The sequence below is a fragment of the Polychytrium aggregatum genome, assembly GCF_025602895.1.
Source record: "Polychytrium aggregatum strain JEL109 chromosome Unknown BJ171scaffold_22, whole genome shotgun sequence".
NCBI lineage: Eukaryota > Fungi > Chytridiomycota > Chytridiomycetes > Polychytriales > Polychytrium > Polychytrium aggregatum.
The window spans coordinates 362,623-378,292 of NW_026516224.1; the positions used below are offsets into that span (position 1 = coordinate 362,623).

Below are 15,670 nucleotides of genomic sequence, written 5' to 3' on the forward strand. Positions count from 1 at the left end.
GGGTCAGATAGATGCGAGATTGTCCCGGATCGCGCGACAAGACCAAGGACAGGCCTTAATTCAGCGAATGACTGAGGGCAGGAAGTCGTGCTCGCTGGGGGGGGGCTTTTTCTCCGATCCTGTGGGATGGTGGGCGGACGGCGGCTCCTGGCAGAATCGTCGGCCGGGACTCTGAATCATGAGCGCGGCATGATCACCTCCAAGATTGTATGTGGCCCGCGGGAAGCAAGAACGAGGTACGACGCTGTGCATCAGTCGCACCGCCGGCGAAACGATGCCGGATGCTGCCGGACGACCGGGTGTCGCTGCAGGACCCAATCGCGCATATCAATTGAGCGAGGGGCATCGCAGCCTGGGCCAGCATAGGATCTCTTGGCTTTGGGGCGCAATATCGAGAACATGAAATGCACTTCCATATCAAAGCAATACCGGCGCTGTCCACACATTTTTCAAGCTGCTGTGCAGTCAGACTCGTCAAGGTCTTGAATGACGCTCCTGCGACTTTCCCCGCAGGCTACTAATGTGGTGAACAACACCGAGGAGCGACTGCACCAACTCTGCATGAACTAATGGACGAATTACTGAAGGAGCTAATGTACTCACTGACTGCACTGATCTCATTGATCTCACTGATTTCACTGACTGCACTGACTGCACTGACTGCACTGACTGCACTGACTGCACTGACCACCGCGCGAAGGGCCAAACGGACAGTAGCTACTCCTGGTAGATGACGATGAGTCCAGGATGGAACTGGCGCACCGCATCGATGACTCCCTGGACGTATTCATTCGTCGCCGTTTTCGCGTCGACTGCGATCGTTTCCAGCTCAGGAAGCCCCGAGAACGAAATGCAGTTTAGCAATTTCGGCGTTATGGACGGCGGAAGCTCCAATCTCTTCAGGTCCGAGAGCTGTTTTGGGAAGTTCCGGAATGACTTGATTTTGGTGCACTTGAGGAACCCAAAGCACTCGATGTTGCTCACAACGGGCGGGAACCCGTGCAGATTCTTGAGCCCTGGGGGGAATATCAATTTGGAGATCCGCCCGCTGAAGGTTCGCGGCCAGCCGCTCATGTCGTGCATCTCGGTGCACACGGACATGTCCAGGCACTGGATCCAGTTTGTGATTCCGGGAAACCCGCCCATGCTTGTCAGAGAGGATGGCAGCGTGATCTTCTCGAGAGATCCCATCATTATCGGAAGACCTTGCAGATTGGTGAGCTGTTTGACGTGTCGCATCAGCAGGCTCGTGAGTAGAGGAACGTTAGGCGGAAATCCAAAGAGATTCGTGACGTTGGGGGGAATATTGAAGGTTTCCAGGCACCAGAAGCTTGCAGGCAGCCCCATAAGGGATGTCACTCGAGCGCAGTGATCGGTGTGGAGGCGCTTGAGTTGTCTCATGGATGCCGGAAATCCAACGAACGACTCGACACACTCTGGAAGCTTGAGGACCTCGAGAGCCGGCATGGAGGGAAAGTCGCCCCAGTCCCACACATGGCCCTGCGAGTCGTTTGTGATGGCGCTGAGGGTTAGGACCCGACTCATGCGTCGTGGCCATCCGACAATGGACGAGAACGTGCAGTTGCCCAACGAAATGCTCTGGACTAGATCGTTCTCGAGGAGGAATCGCTCAAAGGGCAGCAGGCGGAGCAGCTGCGACTGGATAAAGAGCGGGTGGCGCTTGGGACGGACGATAAGCAGGGTGACGGGTCTTTCGGGGCCTATATCGTCGAGCAGGCGGGCGCTGTCGAGGAACGAGAATGTAGTTTTTGGTCGAGCCTCGAGCGAGGCAAGACTGGGAAGGTTCAAGGACGCACTTGCGAATCGGCTCGGCATGGCGTTCTTCTCCTTGCAAATTCTCTGGACTCGGAGCCGCATGGCGTTGTTCAAGCATAGAGCATCCCACATCTTGAGCTCGGTCTGGTGTGCGGCCAGGGAGGGCGGATACGGATAGCCGTCCTGGTCCCGCTGCCGACTCAAGAAGCAAACGAGGCCCTTGAGTATCTCCACCTCGGTGGAGACTGGAAGCCCGAGGCCGCGGAGACAGCCGGGCGCGAGGGCCATCGAGCGACACAGAGCCGGAATCCAGGGCGACCTGTCGGTGGCCTCAAAGAGCAAGTGCAGAGCCTTCGAGAGTCGGGAGAGTCGGGAGAGGGAGACCAGGTCAAGACGGCCGAGGATGCCCTCTCGAACAGTACTTTCGAAGCCCGGGTTGCAGAGCACCTGGACGAGGCCACCGGCTCTGCCCAAGGCCGACGTTGCAGGCTCGCTGGTCTCGGAGGCAGCATACGGGAGCGGGGTCTCGCCGGACATGGACAGGAATTCAGCCTCATAGTCTCTATCAAGGTATTCCTCGGCTCCGATGCCGGGTTCATCATCGCTGATATATGGCGAATACTCCATAGCGATCGAGGACGCGGGAGGGGCTTGCACGAAGAGCAACGGCAAGTGCGTCCAAGGCCAAGATGGAGAAATAGAAATACGCACCGGTGGCGGCTTCTGCGGGAGGTGGCGAGCGACGCAACATGGCAGCGGGCTGGTTCGACAGCGGGTGTTGCTCCACAGGAACGATGAGTGCTGGTGTGGCCAAGCAGAGCCGCAAAGCTCCGGGCGAGGCGGGCTGATGCGGCTGGAGGACCGTCCCGCTCATATTCCCTTCCCTTCCTCGGCCTCCGATTGCCCAACACCCCCCCCCACATGGTGCTCATGGCAGATCGCGTGGGGCAAGGTGGATCGCCGCTTTCCCCATGATCAAGATCTGTTCGAGTCCTTCAAAACACTCTGCGAATAGGGCACGTCGCATGAGCGATCTGCGAGACTCGGTGTTCATCTTGGTGGCATATTTATGGGCGGATCGTCGAAACAGCATCATGCCATCAATCCGCCCAAGATAGAGCAACCGTTGTAACTTGGAGGAGAAGGAGACGAACGGCGGTGTCGGGTTTTTGTACCTCGGCGGCGTGGCGCAGGGCGATCATGCGCAGCCACTCACGTGGCGGGGCGGCGTTTGACACCCACAAAGCAGCCACACAGCAAACGGCCGTGGATGATGGAGGCGCTTGAATTCCACCGAAAACAGGAGAATGTGCTATTTCGTCGCGCGAGCGATGTATATGGGCATGATACAGATCAGGATGGCGCCCGCATTGGATGCCCGAAACGACGAGCTCGGCGCTCGTCCCAAATCCTGGCGAGGCTGTACGATGCTGCGGGACTCGGATTGACGGTTCTCCGGGGGGGGGTCCCTCAGCCTTCCAAGATCTCGTAGATTCTCTGGGCGACTCTGTCGACGTTTTCCATCGCACCGATGCCTAGAACAGCACGTTTCGACCCAGGCAGATCAGCAAGTGACGAGGAACGCGCGGCCTCGCGACACAATCAAGCAGCAACGGCAGCGGCCTAAACGACGTAAGCCGCAACGAATGCGACATCCAAACTGGCGAGCGAAGCGACTCTCACCTGTATCGCCACACGCCAGAGTCTTGGTAATCGGTGGAATAATGATGTAGCTTGCTTCGGCTGCGAGAACATCCAGATGCTTTTGAGTGAACGGATGAGTCCACATGTGGGTGTTCATAGCCGGACAAACCACCACCGGTCGACTGGGATCCCAGGCTCGCAAAGTGCATGTCTACGATGGAAGGACAGTGGATCGTCAGCGGTGTAGTGCGTTCAAACGGCCGCCAAACTCCAACGACAAAGTAGCTCAGAAGCTGTCCGCGCCGGTCGACGATGGGTCTCCAGAGCACGACCAACCGGCAAACAGGGGTTGCGGCCTGTCAAGACGCGCTTGGCTGTTCGAAAATGAGCCGGCCCACTCACCAGCAGATTGTCGCATATTCCAGCCGCCAGTTTGGCAAGGGTGTTGGCATCCAGCGGGGCCACAACCATGATGTCGGCCCAGTTCCGAAGTTCAATGTGCAACACGGGGTCGCCCATCTGACTCCACGCCTGCTCCAGTGTGGGAGTGGCAAAGAGAGTAACGAGTAAACAGAATCAGAGACAGGAAATCAGCTGCGGCGGCAGGGCAAGGCGGGGCGATGGCGACATACATTCCATTCATCCACATCGGTCACCACAGGGACAGAGATGTCTTCTTTTTTGAAGAAATGGAGCGACGGAGTGGTGGCCACGACCCGGATTTCAACAAAGTCCTGGGGGCCAGCAAATTTGGAAAGAGTCAGCGTCATGGCACTGCAACCGTGCAATCGCTGAGGCTTCCAAGCAGAGCGAGATGCAGTCCAGGCGCTGCTCGAACACTGGAGCTGGTCGCAGCACGGCAGCCGCCAACAGGCCCTGTTCGCACTGCAACTCACGCCAAAGATTTTCCGCAGCTCGTTGATCAGCATGGGCAACTTGACGGATGCCACGGAGCCTGTGGTGCCGATTAGGATCCTCTTCTTCTGTAGCATCGGCACCGAAGACAGCCCCAGCGGCTCAGGGCGTATGATGGAAAGCATCAGGGGCTTGGCCGGGCGCATGGGGTTGAGGGTGCGCTGATAACGCACGTTCGGAGGCGGATCGTGGTTGTGCTGGCCGCTGTGGATATAGTTGTAGGATCCGTCGGCCTCGACCCGGTGGATTTGCCGTGCGGGACACTCTTTGATGGTCAGGACGCCGCTGCATCCGTGGGTCGTGCATTTTCTGGAATTGCCATGCGACAAAACAAAGGCAGATATGAGAAGCGAGACGCGGGATCCGTGCTGGTGCCGAATGCAAGCCAAATGCATCTGTTGGCCGGAGCATAGAACAGGGGAATGCTGGTGGGCGACGCTCGGTGGGACGCTCGGTGGGCGGCAAAGGGTGATGGCGGCTCGATCTCAAAGGGCCGGCCGAGACTTACTTTGTGCTGTCGGACGAGCCGTTGTTGGTATGGTTGACGATCTTGCGCAGAGCGCCACAGTCGCTGCAGACCATGACGCCGAGGCACTTTGCGTTCTTAACATAGGTGCCCGATTTGCGGGTGTTTGTCTTGGTGACCCTCCATTGCCACTGCGAGTGGTTGCAGTTGGGCGGCACGGAGCTGAAATGCAGCTGGATGTCGCCGTTGGGCAGGAGCGGGAACTCGGGGTCGCCAGCGGCCGCCGGAGCCGGCAGGATGTCCTGCAGCGAGCCGGTGGCCGACGAGATGATCGGCAGCGACTGGGCTGTGGAATGGTGCAGGGCCAGGCCAGTGGCATGGTCATGCTGGGCGTGGAAGGCCATCGGGTGGTTCATTGCTGGGCCGGGCAAGCTGCAGGCTGGCCAGATGGGATGTGGTCGGTGGGCAAGAAAGGGCGAAAGTGGCCAGACTGTCGCCAGCCGCCAAGAGCCGGGAGGTGGCCGGCTGGCGCGTGGCCGGCTGGCGCGTGGCCGGCCACCATGCGGCTGGGCTGCGCACGATCTGCGGGCCAATGATCTGGCGAATGATCTGGCGAATGATCTGGCGAACAGTCCGGTCAATGACCTGGCCAGCCCCAATCCACCACCCAGCCATCCTCTCCTTCCATCCAGCCCTCTGCACCATGCCCATCCAGATCTACCAAGGCCTGCCCGAGCTCTTCTCGTCATCGAACCCGCTCAAGCGGGACTTTGATCCTTCTGTTCCGCAGCCCATCATCCGCTTCCACCACAAGAACGTCCGTCTCGCCTTCAACCCCGACCCTCCAGCGCTCTCGCTCGACACTTCCAAGAAGGGCGATCTCTATGTCGTCGAATCGTACGTTCACACACTTGTTCCACCGACCCTGCTTCTGCTCCGCACAGGAGCCCCATGATATGCGAAATGTCCTTGATAGCATAGTCGAAGCTGACCCTGCACACACTCTGTTCTGCTCCCGGATCCACAGCGAGCTGATCTGGCACGACCCCGAGAGCTCCACCTCGATCGCCATTGACTATCCCTCGATCCTGGTGCATGCACTCTCCCGCTCCGGCGATCGAGTGGATTCGTCGCCGTGCATCTACTGCCAGCTCGATGGCGCCGAGGTCGTCGATGCCGCCGGCTATCGCATTCCCACCATCCTTCCGTTCAAAGAAGTCGAAGAGTCTGCCGATCTCGACACCGCCGCCTCTGCCCAAGCGATGCAGGTCGAGCCCAGCCACGGCAACAACGCCAATGACGATGATGCTGACGAAGAGGCTGGCGAGGAAGCCGGCGACGATGACGAGTACGAAGACATGCACGATATGCCGTGCTTCGAGCTGAGACTGATTCCCGACGATGCTACTGCACGTAAGCCAAACTCCGTGCCGCCCAGGCCGCCATTGTTTCCGTTTCAAATTACTTGCCTCGAAGGGCTCCTGTGGCACTCTGCGGATATTACTGACCTCACTGTCACCCCCCCCGGCGGCTCTTGACTGACACTGTCTCCCGTGCCAGTTGATAGCATCTATCTTGCGCTCTCTGAGTGTGCGTCACTTCATCCTGACAAGAACGCCGAAGAGGACGGAGATGAGGATGAGGGCGAAGGTGAGATCGATCGTGCTGACCGGCCGAGGCGGTGTCGATCGTGGACTAACTTTGTCGCTGCACAGACGGGGACGGCTGGATCTATGGTCCGAGTGATGATATCGAGCTCAGCGAGGTGGGCGAGGTAAGCGCACACCGATAACCACGAACCTGGTCACCCTCTCGCCCGAATGTGCATCGCCTTTGCGTCCGCCTCGAGACCAAACCGATCGAGCAATGCCACCGTCCGGGTGGATGTATCCTATGGCTAAGCTGTTCGTCTTCACCCACTAACCAGGCTGCCATGCGCCATATCGAGGCGGTCTTCGATGTCCAACCCCGCAAGAAGGGCAAGCTCGATCACGAAAACCAGTTCGACGATGCTGACGGCGACGCCGATCCCAGTCGCTGATTGTGCGCTTGCATCCGCGAATGAAAAGAAGCGACCGTCGCTCAACTTGTGCATGGGCTTTTGTACCGGCCACGCACTTCGCAAGCAATCGGGGATCCCGCACCTCACAACGCTACTGCCCTTGCGAGGATGCTTATGGTCTTCTGGCGTGGCCATTCGCTGCAGCTCCCAAGCGCCACCCGACGCTCGAATATGCGAGCAAGGTGTTTGGCTCAATCAGTTTCAAACAATAAAGCCATCGTCATATCCGCCCACGCGCCAAAAGAAAATCAGGACATCTCGACTCCGAGATCCAAGCGATGCTCCGATGCCGCTTTCCGGCCTTGCATATTGTCGTCACATCCATCACATCCATCACACCCATCTCTGCGTTGCGGCGACGCGGCAATCAAGTACGCTGATTGAATTGTCAAAATCGCACATGTATTTGAAGAACTGAGACCATCGAGTTCGATCAAATCGGTCGCTTTTGTGTGTTGAAGCCGAGAGAATTTTGTGAGGCCGCTAAGCGCAAGAGCAATGGACTACAAAAGACAGTGCCGGCTTGAAGAATCAAAAGAGAAGAAGAAGAGTAGGAGAAGGAAGCGGAAGGTAGGCCGAAGGTGGAACCACCCGAGTCACAGCTGGCGGGCTAGCGACGGACTGGACATTGAAATGGTCCCAGAGGGGTTTGGCATCTTCAACTACTGGACTCGTCTCTCGACCAAGACATCGACGCCGTCCTTGTAGCCCTGGGTGGCCGAGAAGATAATGCGGAGCTGGCTAGGGTCGAGCAGCTTGAGGTTATACCGCTGGAGCGTTCGGATAAGGAACACCTTGTTGTAGCCAAAGGAAGCAGTAGAAGCGAAAGTGTGTCAACAGTGGGTCAACCAGCGAGAGGTGCAAAGTGGGCACATGAATGTCCTTAGCAAATATCTCTGATGATCGATCATGCCCGGCCAGCGCATACGTCGGCTTGGACAGATATTTGTACCAACGTCGCTGCTCTGCTTTCTCTCACCTTGGTTTCGATGTTGGCCATTTTCTGGCCGATGCAGTTCATCGGACCATCGCCAAATGGCAAGAAGCTGCCAGGCACTATCGGCTCGCTCCAGCGATCGGGGTTGAAGGTATTGGGATCCTTCCAGTACTTGGGGTTGCGGTGCAGGTGCGAGACAACCAAGACGACGTTGGTCTTGCGGTTCAAGTGACAGATGATCAAATCACGGGTGAGTCCTCGAAGCCCCCGGTCGCGGAGAGGCGAGCGAAGGGTTGATGCACATATCGGCAACAGCATATGACCCATATCCGTTCAGGATCCCTCGCTCAAAGGGCCGACAAGAGGGCGATAAAAAGACTCTGGCTCTGTATATCGAGAGCGCATCACATCAAAAGGCGAACGACGGTTCGAGCGATCCGCTGCACTTACCCCCTTCGCCACAGGATAGCCCCGAATGTGTGTGTCGCGGCTGGCCACACGCGGGATACACTTTATTCAGAAAAAAAACGGGACAATATAGCCGTTTCCATGAACATGTAGTATGTGCTGTGCTTGCGTCAAGCAAAGCCACAAGAAATAAAAAACAGATCACTTTGGCAGCCTCCGAGTGAAGACCACCGGTCGCTCTCCGGTCTCCACAATCGACCTGCACACCGTGATCATGTTGCGCGCCGCATTGACGTCGCGATTCCACACTGTCCGGCAGCTGGGATTCTTGCAGCTCCTGACAAAGTGGGAATTCGCAACACTGGGCGCATCGAGTCCTTCCAACCGAACTGGCTCCAGGCACTTGGAGCACACTTGCGAGGTGTTGAACTCGTTCGTCGAGGCCACCTTGACGCTTCCATGAGGGTGATTGGGACGGCGTCGGTGGTGCTCGAATTGCTCAAAGTACCGAGCAAACCGCTGCCTCCGAGGGCTGGATGCATAGCCCTTGCCTTGACGCCATGACGCATTGCCAAAGGCGATCACCACATCGGTCCGTATCGGGGCGTGCTTCAGGACGGCCTTGCACATCCTGTCGACGGCCACTTGGCGCCTCTTGTGGCCTGTGAAGCGATGGTGACGGGCCTTCTTGCCAAGGTGGAAGTCGAGCTGTACTCGCGGCTCCGGTCGCAGGACATGGGTGAGATGGACCTTGAAAGCCTCCGAGGACGACACCTTGGGCGAGGGAGTGGTCGACATCCAGGTCTCGATGCTGAGTCGATACTTCATGGTATTGTGCCACTTGGTGTTGGACGTATGGCCACACATGTGCTGGTAGTGGCCATTCGAGAATGAGACCACCTCGTCTTGGTGGCCCGGTGCTTGGATGACCGCCGTGAAGATGGAGCCGACTCCAGGATCGATGCCAATCCAAGTGGTGCGGTTGGGGTCTGGGTTGCCAATGTGCTCCTGGATGCGCTGCTCGGCAGTCGGAGGAGGCTCGATGGTCTCGGTGTGATCAGTTCGACGCACAAACTTGACGAGGCCGATGGTGCATCCAATTCCATCGGTGCTGATCTCGTAGTTGAACAGCTTCTTGTCCCTGACCCGCTCTTGGAAGAGGGAACTACGCAGCTTGAAGCAACTGCGCCAGAGACGATCCTGGTTGTTGATGCCGTCCTCACCTTCTTCCTTGAGCTTGTCCCTGGTGAGTCTAAGACGATGTTCGGTGTCAAGGAGTTGCCAGAGAGTGACCGTGTCAATCTTGACATACTTGGCCGTGGCAGTGCACAGAGGGACCATCGTGCACACGGCCGGAGGAGTGTCCAGAGCGAGCTGCTTGAGTGCCCAGTTGATCCTGGCGGCCAGCTTGTTGATCTTGGACTTGGTGGTGCCGAGCTCCGACTTGGCCGTGGTGAACCTCTTGTCGTCGGAGGGAATGCCTTGGGTAGTGAGCTCGTCCAGCTTGGCCTGGCGCTGCAGCTCGGTGACTCGGAGGGCGGGCATGTCACAGTCGATCCACTTGTGGACATTGTCGACCATCTTGTCTCGGGCGAGGATTCTCACATGGTGTGAGAGGCGATGGAGGGCCCGGAAGCGGTCCTGGTCGTTGCTGTACCGAAACTCGTCCAGGACGTGGCCAAAGTCTGGATAGAGGAACTCGAGATCGGCCTTGGGTGGAGTCTGCCCTGGTTTCTCGAAGAGCTCGAGACAGGCCTCGATGGCGTCGTGCTTATGCTTGTTGGCTGGGAAGACGGCAGCGCAGAAGCGGCGAAGGAGTCGCCAGTAGGCCAGGTTGAGGTGGGTGGTGCAGTTGGTGGCATAGGCATTGACAGCCAGTGTGAGAAGCTGACTGTGAGCACCATCAGGCAGACGAGGGGCCGGAGGCAGGTCTGTGTGCCGAGTGGTCTGGTAGTCGCGAAAGGAAGCGACCAGATGCTCGTTGTATTTCTCATTGTCCCCGGTCGGCGAGAGGGCATCGGCCTGGACGATCCTGAAGCATTGGCGGATGAAAGCAGGGGTGGACTTGGAGATGACGGGGACGGGAATATCCTGCTCGATGCACCGGAGGATGTGCAGGTTGAGCAGCCTGGATGCCTCGAACTGGATCTGGGTCATGGCCTCGACGGTGGCCTGGATCTTGTCGCGGAGAGCGGGATTGAGACAACAGCCATCCATCGTCTGCTTGAAGCAGCTGAACTGAGGGGCGGATGACCTTCCATCCACGAGTGGGACGACAGAACTCTTGAGGGGCCGGTATTTGGGACATTTGCTGGTGTTGCTTCGCTCGTGGTCGGTACCGTCGCACTGGCGACATCGCTTGACAGGACCAGATGAGGGACCAGGCTCGGTGGGATCGACATCCATTGGATCTGCAGAAGCAGTGGTGGTGAGCGACGGAGCAACAGACGACCAAGCATGCGTGGGGTCAGAAGACGAACCAGAGACAGGCTCCGACTGTGACTTGGCTTTCTTGGGCCTGGGTGGCCGAGGCTGGCCATCACCGGTACCCTTGCGCTTCGGAGGCATGGGAACAGAGGATGCTGGATGCCTGCCAGTGGTACTGGTCAGAGCAGAGACTTTTTTTATCGTACAATAGCGCGATGATCAGATCAAGGCGAGATGAGGGAAGAAAGCAGCAGGACGAAGGTGTGGCATTTATACCCGAGAGCAGGAGCCCGTCTGTGCGGGCTGGTTGGGGGGGTGACCCTGTTCAAAAATCGCCGAGAGGTTCAAGCCAGGGATGTGAACGCGAAAATGGCGGAGTTGACGTGATTCACACCCAGAAGCGCATCGCTCGCTCAATCAGCCGTGGGAAGACATCTGGAAGCACCCTCCGCACGGCAGACTCAAACAGGGTCACCATCCCGATCTTGAACCCCTCGGACGCATTCAGCGCTGCTGCCTTCCTGTACTGATGCTTCACAATCCCAAAGAAGTTCTCGATGGGATTGAAGTCGGGTGAAGCAGGTGGGGTGAAAATCACTGACCATCCTCGGCGCTCGATGCAGCACACCAGAGTGGTTGATGGCAAATGCAGCCGAGACAGACTTGTGTTTCATGTGATTGCGCTGGCGAAGCGGAGCACCCTTCGGTGAGTATCCGTAGAGAGGGAAAATGGATCTCCTGATCCCTGTCTCGTCGACAAAAACGAATCGCCGCGGGTCGATGGAGCGGACCTGGTCCCTGAACTGTGCCACTCGCTCATCCAGTCGCTTGGACTTGTAGAGGTGTGTTGCCCTCTTGTGTGAGAGACCTGCTCGGTGGATGGCAGTGTGGCAGAGTGAGAGTGATACTTTCCTCTGGAGGATGGACTCGAGCTTGCATCGCAACACAGGACCAGTCTGGAACGGGTCCTGTTCAATCAGGGTGCGAATGACTGGACATGCCTGCTCGAAGAAAGTGGATCTGCGAGCTGGGACCCGGGATGGGTCATCCAGCTTGCATCCTCGGTGCCATCGATGGATGGTGCTCTTGGATACACTGAATATGGAGGCGACCTTACGCAGGCTATGGATGAGGGCGTAGCATCGCAATGCGGCGGTGCGAAAGTCGGATGTGTGGCGAATGGTCATGGCCAGCACGCGATAACATTGGGTAACAAAATATTCGATGAATGGTCAAAATCCCGGGTGTCCCGTTTTTTATTGGATTGCGGGATAAGCGGCGCTGGTGGGTGGAGTCTCTGCGTCTCTTTGACGGCCATGTCGAGATACCTGTTGGCAAATAGACCGTACGTCGTCAGCGAGCCTTTCTGGTTGCTGGGCATCCGCCTGCTATCGGCTTACGTGAACTGCGAGAGCTGATCATAGCTTGGTTCCCCGTCGGGTCCAAGAATAGTGTCGATCTCCTTCTGCACGCGCTCGTAGACATGGCGATTCTTCATAAGCTCGACCAGTATAAAGGTGATCATGTTGGCCGTGGTCCTGGTCGAGGGATCGAGGCCGAGTGATTGTGGTCAGGATGTCATCGAAAGTGTGATATTGTCGAAAGTGTGATGTCAACTTGGCAGCGCCTTGCAAATGATAACCCACAGGGCCGGCACTATACTCACTCGTGTCCTGCAAGGAAGAAACCGTATATTTCGTCCAGGATTTCCTCCTCGGTGAATTTCTGTTGAGTGACGGTCGGATCCAGTCAGTGGCTATAGCTGCGACACTGGAAGTGATTATCACCGAGCCGACCGGTCACAGCACAGATCCCGCTGCTCCACACATCCTTACAGCATCTCCTTCCAGACCCATCGATGTGAGGCGGTCGAGCAAATCTTGATGCTCGTGCAGAATTGACGAGCTGCGACGTTCCCGGAGCGTGTCTCTGGCGATATCTTTGACGAACTTGACATCCGCCTCGCAGGCCTTGACGCCGATGCCCATGACATCCCACAGCCACTCGGGGTACATGAATCGCTTGACGATGAGCTCGACGATGTGGCTGTAGGGCTTGAAGGCTTCCTCAAGGGCAGCCTTGTCATCCAGCCGACGGGTCATTCCGAGGTCCTTGGAGTAGATGACATAGCCGCTATCTCGCAGGCGAACCAAGCCAGCAATGGGGGTCAGGCACCGACAAGCCACTATCACTGCACCGTCTCTGCGTTGCGGCAGGATTAAGCAAGATGCGTCGACTCACAGGATATCGAGCACTGCCGCGTTGGCGACAAGGTGCAGATTGACCCGGGACGATGTCCCGAGCTTCTGGGAAGCACATCGGCGACTTGGTTTGCGCCTTCGGCCGTCGCTCTCAGTTGCGCGGGACCAAAGCATGGCTGAATGGCCTTTCGGTGCCGCTTCCAGAGATCCGCTTCGTAAATCAAAAACAAGGAATAGGAAGCGATTCCCCTGGCGATGGCGAGCAAACGCGGAGTATGCTCATGGGTGAGTTCCAGTTGATCGAAGGCGGCAAAGGGCTCGACCTGCATCGGACCATACGACGGACCATACGACGGACAGTAGCGATATTGGGGAGGGTTCTTTGGGCATCCAAAGTCTCCTCGAGCACGGCGAGCAGCTACGCCTCGACCCCCGGCAAATGCGAACCTGTGAGTGTTGTGGAATCGAGGAGGCCGCGCAAAAGCGCACTGGTCGCCGCCCTTGAGGATTTCCTTGAATTCGTCGACTTCGGACACAGAGATATCGCGGAGACCCATGATGGATGCCTGGGTAACAGGGCCATGTTGTTCCACGAGATTGTAATAGAACATATGGAGAGTCTGCTCGGAGATGTGTCTGCGGCGAGCCGAGGACCGAGGTGGGTGTGAGTGGCGCTGGATAAGAGATACCAGGATCCGACCCAGAGCAACGGGAACGATGACGCCGGGGCGCTGCAGGTCGGCTTCGGAAATGGGACTCATACTTGCTCACGGTGAAGAACTCGCCGACGATGGGCCAGCCCTTGGGTCCAGGGATCTGGTTTCGCTGGGTGCCAGGTGGCTCCCGGACGAGGTAGATGCCCGAGACAACAAGCACCGAGGCAGCGATTGCCAGCTGGGTGCTGTGGCTTTGGGCGAAGGACATGGCATCCTCGGCAATGGTACCGATGGTGAGCATTGCTGAGACGGCAGAGGTATGGGGCGAGACAAACGACGGGACGAGCAGGCGGAGAGGACGACCAGGGTTGGTGGAATATATAGAGACATCGAGGCGGGCATGGGTCAGCGGGGCGGTGTTTTCCACTCTCTCCCCCGTCAGCGGGCGGACGGGTGGTTGAGGTCGTCGGACAGACATCCTGGGCGGTGGGCATGGAGGGACAATACCTCATATCCGACCACCGCCTGATTTGGACCACTGTGAAGCTCACGAGGAGTGTGTACCCAAAAGCCGACAACTGACATTGGAACCTCAGACTCCTCGAGAACCCGGAGGTGTGGGAAACATACAAGAGCGCCATTGAGCGAGTCAGCGGCCTAGTCTTAAACGAGATGGAGAGGCTTCTCCAGCCCATCCACGATGGCACCGAGATACCCATCAGCCAGGCGTACGCACAGCTTGCCATGAACCAAGCATGGGAAGCCATCAAGAGCACAATCAACACGGTGGCAGAAAGCGTCCCGGGCCGATACTCGGCCAAGTCGGTGGCGAAGGCGTTCAAGACCTTCGTCCGGCCTATGCTCGACTATGGACTGACCCTCGAAGTGCTCACGAAACAGCCAGCCGTGATACTCAGACGTGTAAGTGTATTGTTGGTGTCGCTGTGCTGGATCATAAGAAACTCATGCTATGGAGCGATGCATCTCGGATGCGGACTCATCACCCTGCCCAACCGCCTCAAACAGCTGGCCCTCCAGAACCGAGCCGTCTGGGAAGACCGTCTGGACCACAACGACAAGATGGTCTCGCTGGTGCTGATATTCCCGCACCCAGCCCAGCCTGATGGATGCATCCCTCGGCTCCCAGTTCTACCTCGACGAGTACTGGCGGCAGCTGATCGTGCTGAAAGAGCAGTGCCAGCCGGACTACCCGATGAAGGAGCTGTTCAGGAATGGCTACTACCAGCTCCCAGGGCCACCAGTCAAGCTGCAGATCCACATCGATGACGCGCAAGGCTTCGACAGGTCAAAGGAACTGACCTCGGCCCGCACCGTGACGAAGACCATGTCGGGACTGTGGGCCGAACGAGGGCCCAAGAGAGATCGATACTATCACAACATGATGGTAAGATGGACCCTCGGTGCCTTCCCCGGACACCCGTATGGCCACTATCGGCTGTGTGTCTCCTGCACGAAGAGCCGAGGAGAGTTCGTCGCGATGTGCCGGACCCACACCCAGAGCTGCGTCGGAAGAGGCGGCTCGTGGCGACGGATAGTGGACGAGCTCAAGCTGCGGCACCCCGAGTGGCAAGAAAGCGGCCACGAAAAGGTCGGTCCGATCGATAAGCTCCTGGACCTGACGAACGTAGTGGGTTACTACGAGCTGGATGGCATGAGAATGTTCGACTGGCAAGACCCGGATGTCCATCTCCTGTGGCGAACACTCCGAAGAGTGTTCAAGACGCTGGTCATCGCCAAGGCGGGGTGGAAACCCCCCAGGCGATAGGCGGCATGGTCGAAGCAGAGCGAGAGACGAGGGCATATAGCTCTCATCGAACGCAAACTGCCCATTAGGCCAATTAGGACTCGATTTTTCAATTTTTCTTTTTCCCAATGTACTGCTAGCGCCGACAAGGCCTTGATAGCTTTTAAGTGAAACAGACCCCTCACTTGGCTTCAGTATGTGTTCTGGTGGAAGTGGAAGCCAAGTGAGGGGTCTGTTTCACTTAAAAGCTATCAAGGCCTTGTCGGCGCTAGCAGTACATTGGGAAAAAGAAAAATTGAAAAATCGAGTCCTAATTGGCCTAATGGGCAGTCTGCGTCCGATGAGAGCCATAATCCTTCATCTCTCGCTCTGCTTCAGCCGTGTCGCCTATCGCCTGGGGGGGTTTGCCCGCT

The 15,670-nt window shown here is 57.6% G+C and overlaps 5 protein-coding genes across 5 annotated transcripts; 1 reads left to right on the forward strand and 4 right to left on the reverse strand.

The window, feature by feature from the left end:
- Positions 1–371: 371 nt before the first annotated feature.
- BJ171DRAFT_508299 (uncharacterized protein) lies at positions 372–2,903 on the reverse strand. The gene has a single exon (XM_053111288.1). The coding sequence runs from the start codon at positions 2,401–2,403 to the stop codon at positions 718–720; it is 1,686 nt and encodes a 561-aa protein (XP_052965923.1). The 5' UTR covers positions 2,404–2,903; the 3' UTR covers positions 372–717.
- A 343-nt stretch (positions 2,904–3,246) lies between these two features.
- BJ171DRAFT_558815 (flavoprotein) lies at positions 3,247–4,412 on the reverse strand (the record flags this gene model as incomplete). Its single annotated transcript, XM_053113174.1, has 5 exons — positions 3,247–3,311; positions 3,460–3,631; positions 3,823–3,951; positions 4,053–4,154; positions 4,317–4,412. 5 exons carry the CDS (start codon positions 4,410–4,412, stop codon positions 3,247–3,249), a joined length of 564 nt encoding a protein of 187 aa, XP_052965924.1.
- A 1,066-nt stretch (positions 4,413–5,478) lies between these two features.
- On the forward strand, positions 5,479–7,105 carry BJ171DRAFT_508302 (regulator of volume decrease after cellular swelling-domain-containing protein). Its single transcript, XM_053111289.1, has 5 exons — positions 5,479–5,698; positions 5,829–6,214; positions 6,362–6,451; positions 6,517–6,575; positions 6,729–7,105. Exons 1-5 carry the CDS (start codon positions 5,505–5,507, stop codon positions 6,840–6,842), a joined length of 843 nt encoding a protein of 280 aa, XP_052965925.1. The 5' UTR covers positions 5,479–5,504; the 3' UTR covers positions 6,843–7,105.
- Positions 7,106–7,403: 298 nt separating this feature from the next.
- On the reverse strand, positions 7,404–8,225 carry BJ171DRAFT_133795 (cytochrome P450). Its single transcript, XM_053105653.1, has 2 exons — positions 7,843–8,225; positions 7,404–7,657 (listed from the first exon to the last, which is right to left on the reverse strand). Exons 1-2 carry the CDS (start codon positions 8,125–8,127, stop codon positions 7,526–7,528), a joined length of 417 nt encoding a protein of 138 aa, XP_052965926.1. The 5' UTR covers positions 8,128–8,225; the 3' UTR covers positions 7,404–7,525.
- A 3,655-nt stretch (positions 8,226–11,880) lies between these two features.
- On the reverse strand, positions 11,881–13,955 carry BJ171DRAFT_599747 (cytochrome P450; the record flags this gene model as incomplete). Its single annotated transcript, XM_053114954.1, has 8 exons — positions 13,600–13,955; positions 13,284–13,472; positions 13,105–13,159; positions 12,877–12,941; positions 12,471–12,768; positions 12,302–12,360; positions 12,036–12,173; positions 11,881–11,963 (listed from the first exon to the last, which is right to left on the reverse strand). Coding segments are annotated over exons 1-8 (1,080 nt in total), but the record flags the coding sequence as incomplete, so codon positions are not given.
- Between the last annotated feature and the right edge of the window lie 1,715 nt (positions 13,956–15,670).

Coding starts and splice junctions, on each gene's coding strand:
- BJ171DRAFT_508299 (XM_053111288.1), bottom strand. CDS start 2,403: ATGGAGTATTCGCCATATATCAGCGATGATGAACCCGGCATCGGAGCC.
- BJ171DRAFT_508302 (XM_053111289.1), top strand. CDS start 5,505: ATGCCCATCCAGATCTACCAAGGCCTGCCCGAGCTCTTCTCGTCATCG. Junction 5,699..5,828: donor GATCTCTATGTCGTCGAATC/GTACGTTCACAC, acceptor CCGGATCCACAG/CGAGCTGATCTGGCACGACC. Junction 6,452..6,516: donor AGATGAGGATGAGGGCGAAG/GTGAGATCGATC, acceptor GTCGCTGCACAG/ACGGGGACGGCTGGATCTAT.
- BJ171DRAFT_133795 (XM_053105653.1), bottom strand. CDS start 8,127: ATGGGTCATATGCTGTTGCCGATATGTGCATCAACCCTTCGCTCGCCT. Junction 7,658..7,842: donor TGGCCAACATCGAAACCAAG/GTGAGAGAAAGC, acceptor GGCTACAACAAG/GTGTTCCTTATCCGAACGCT.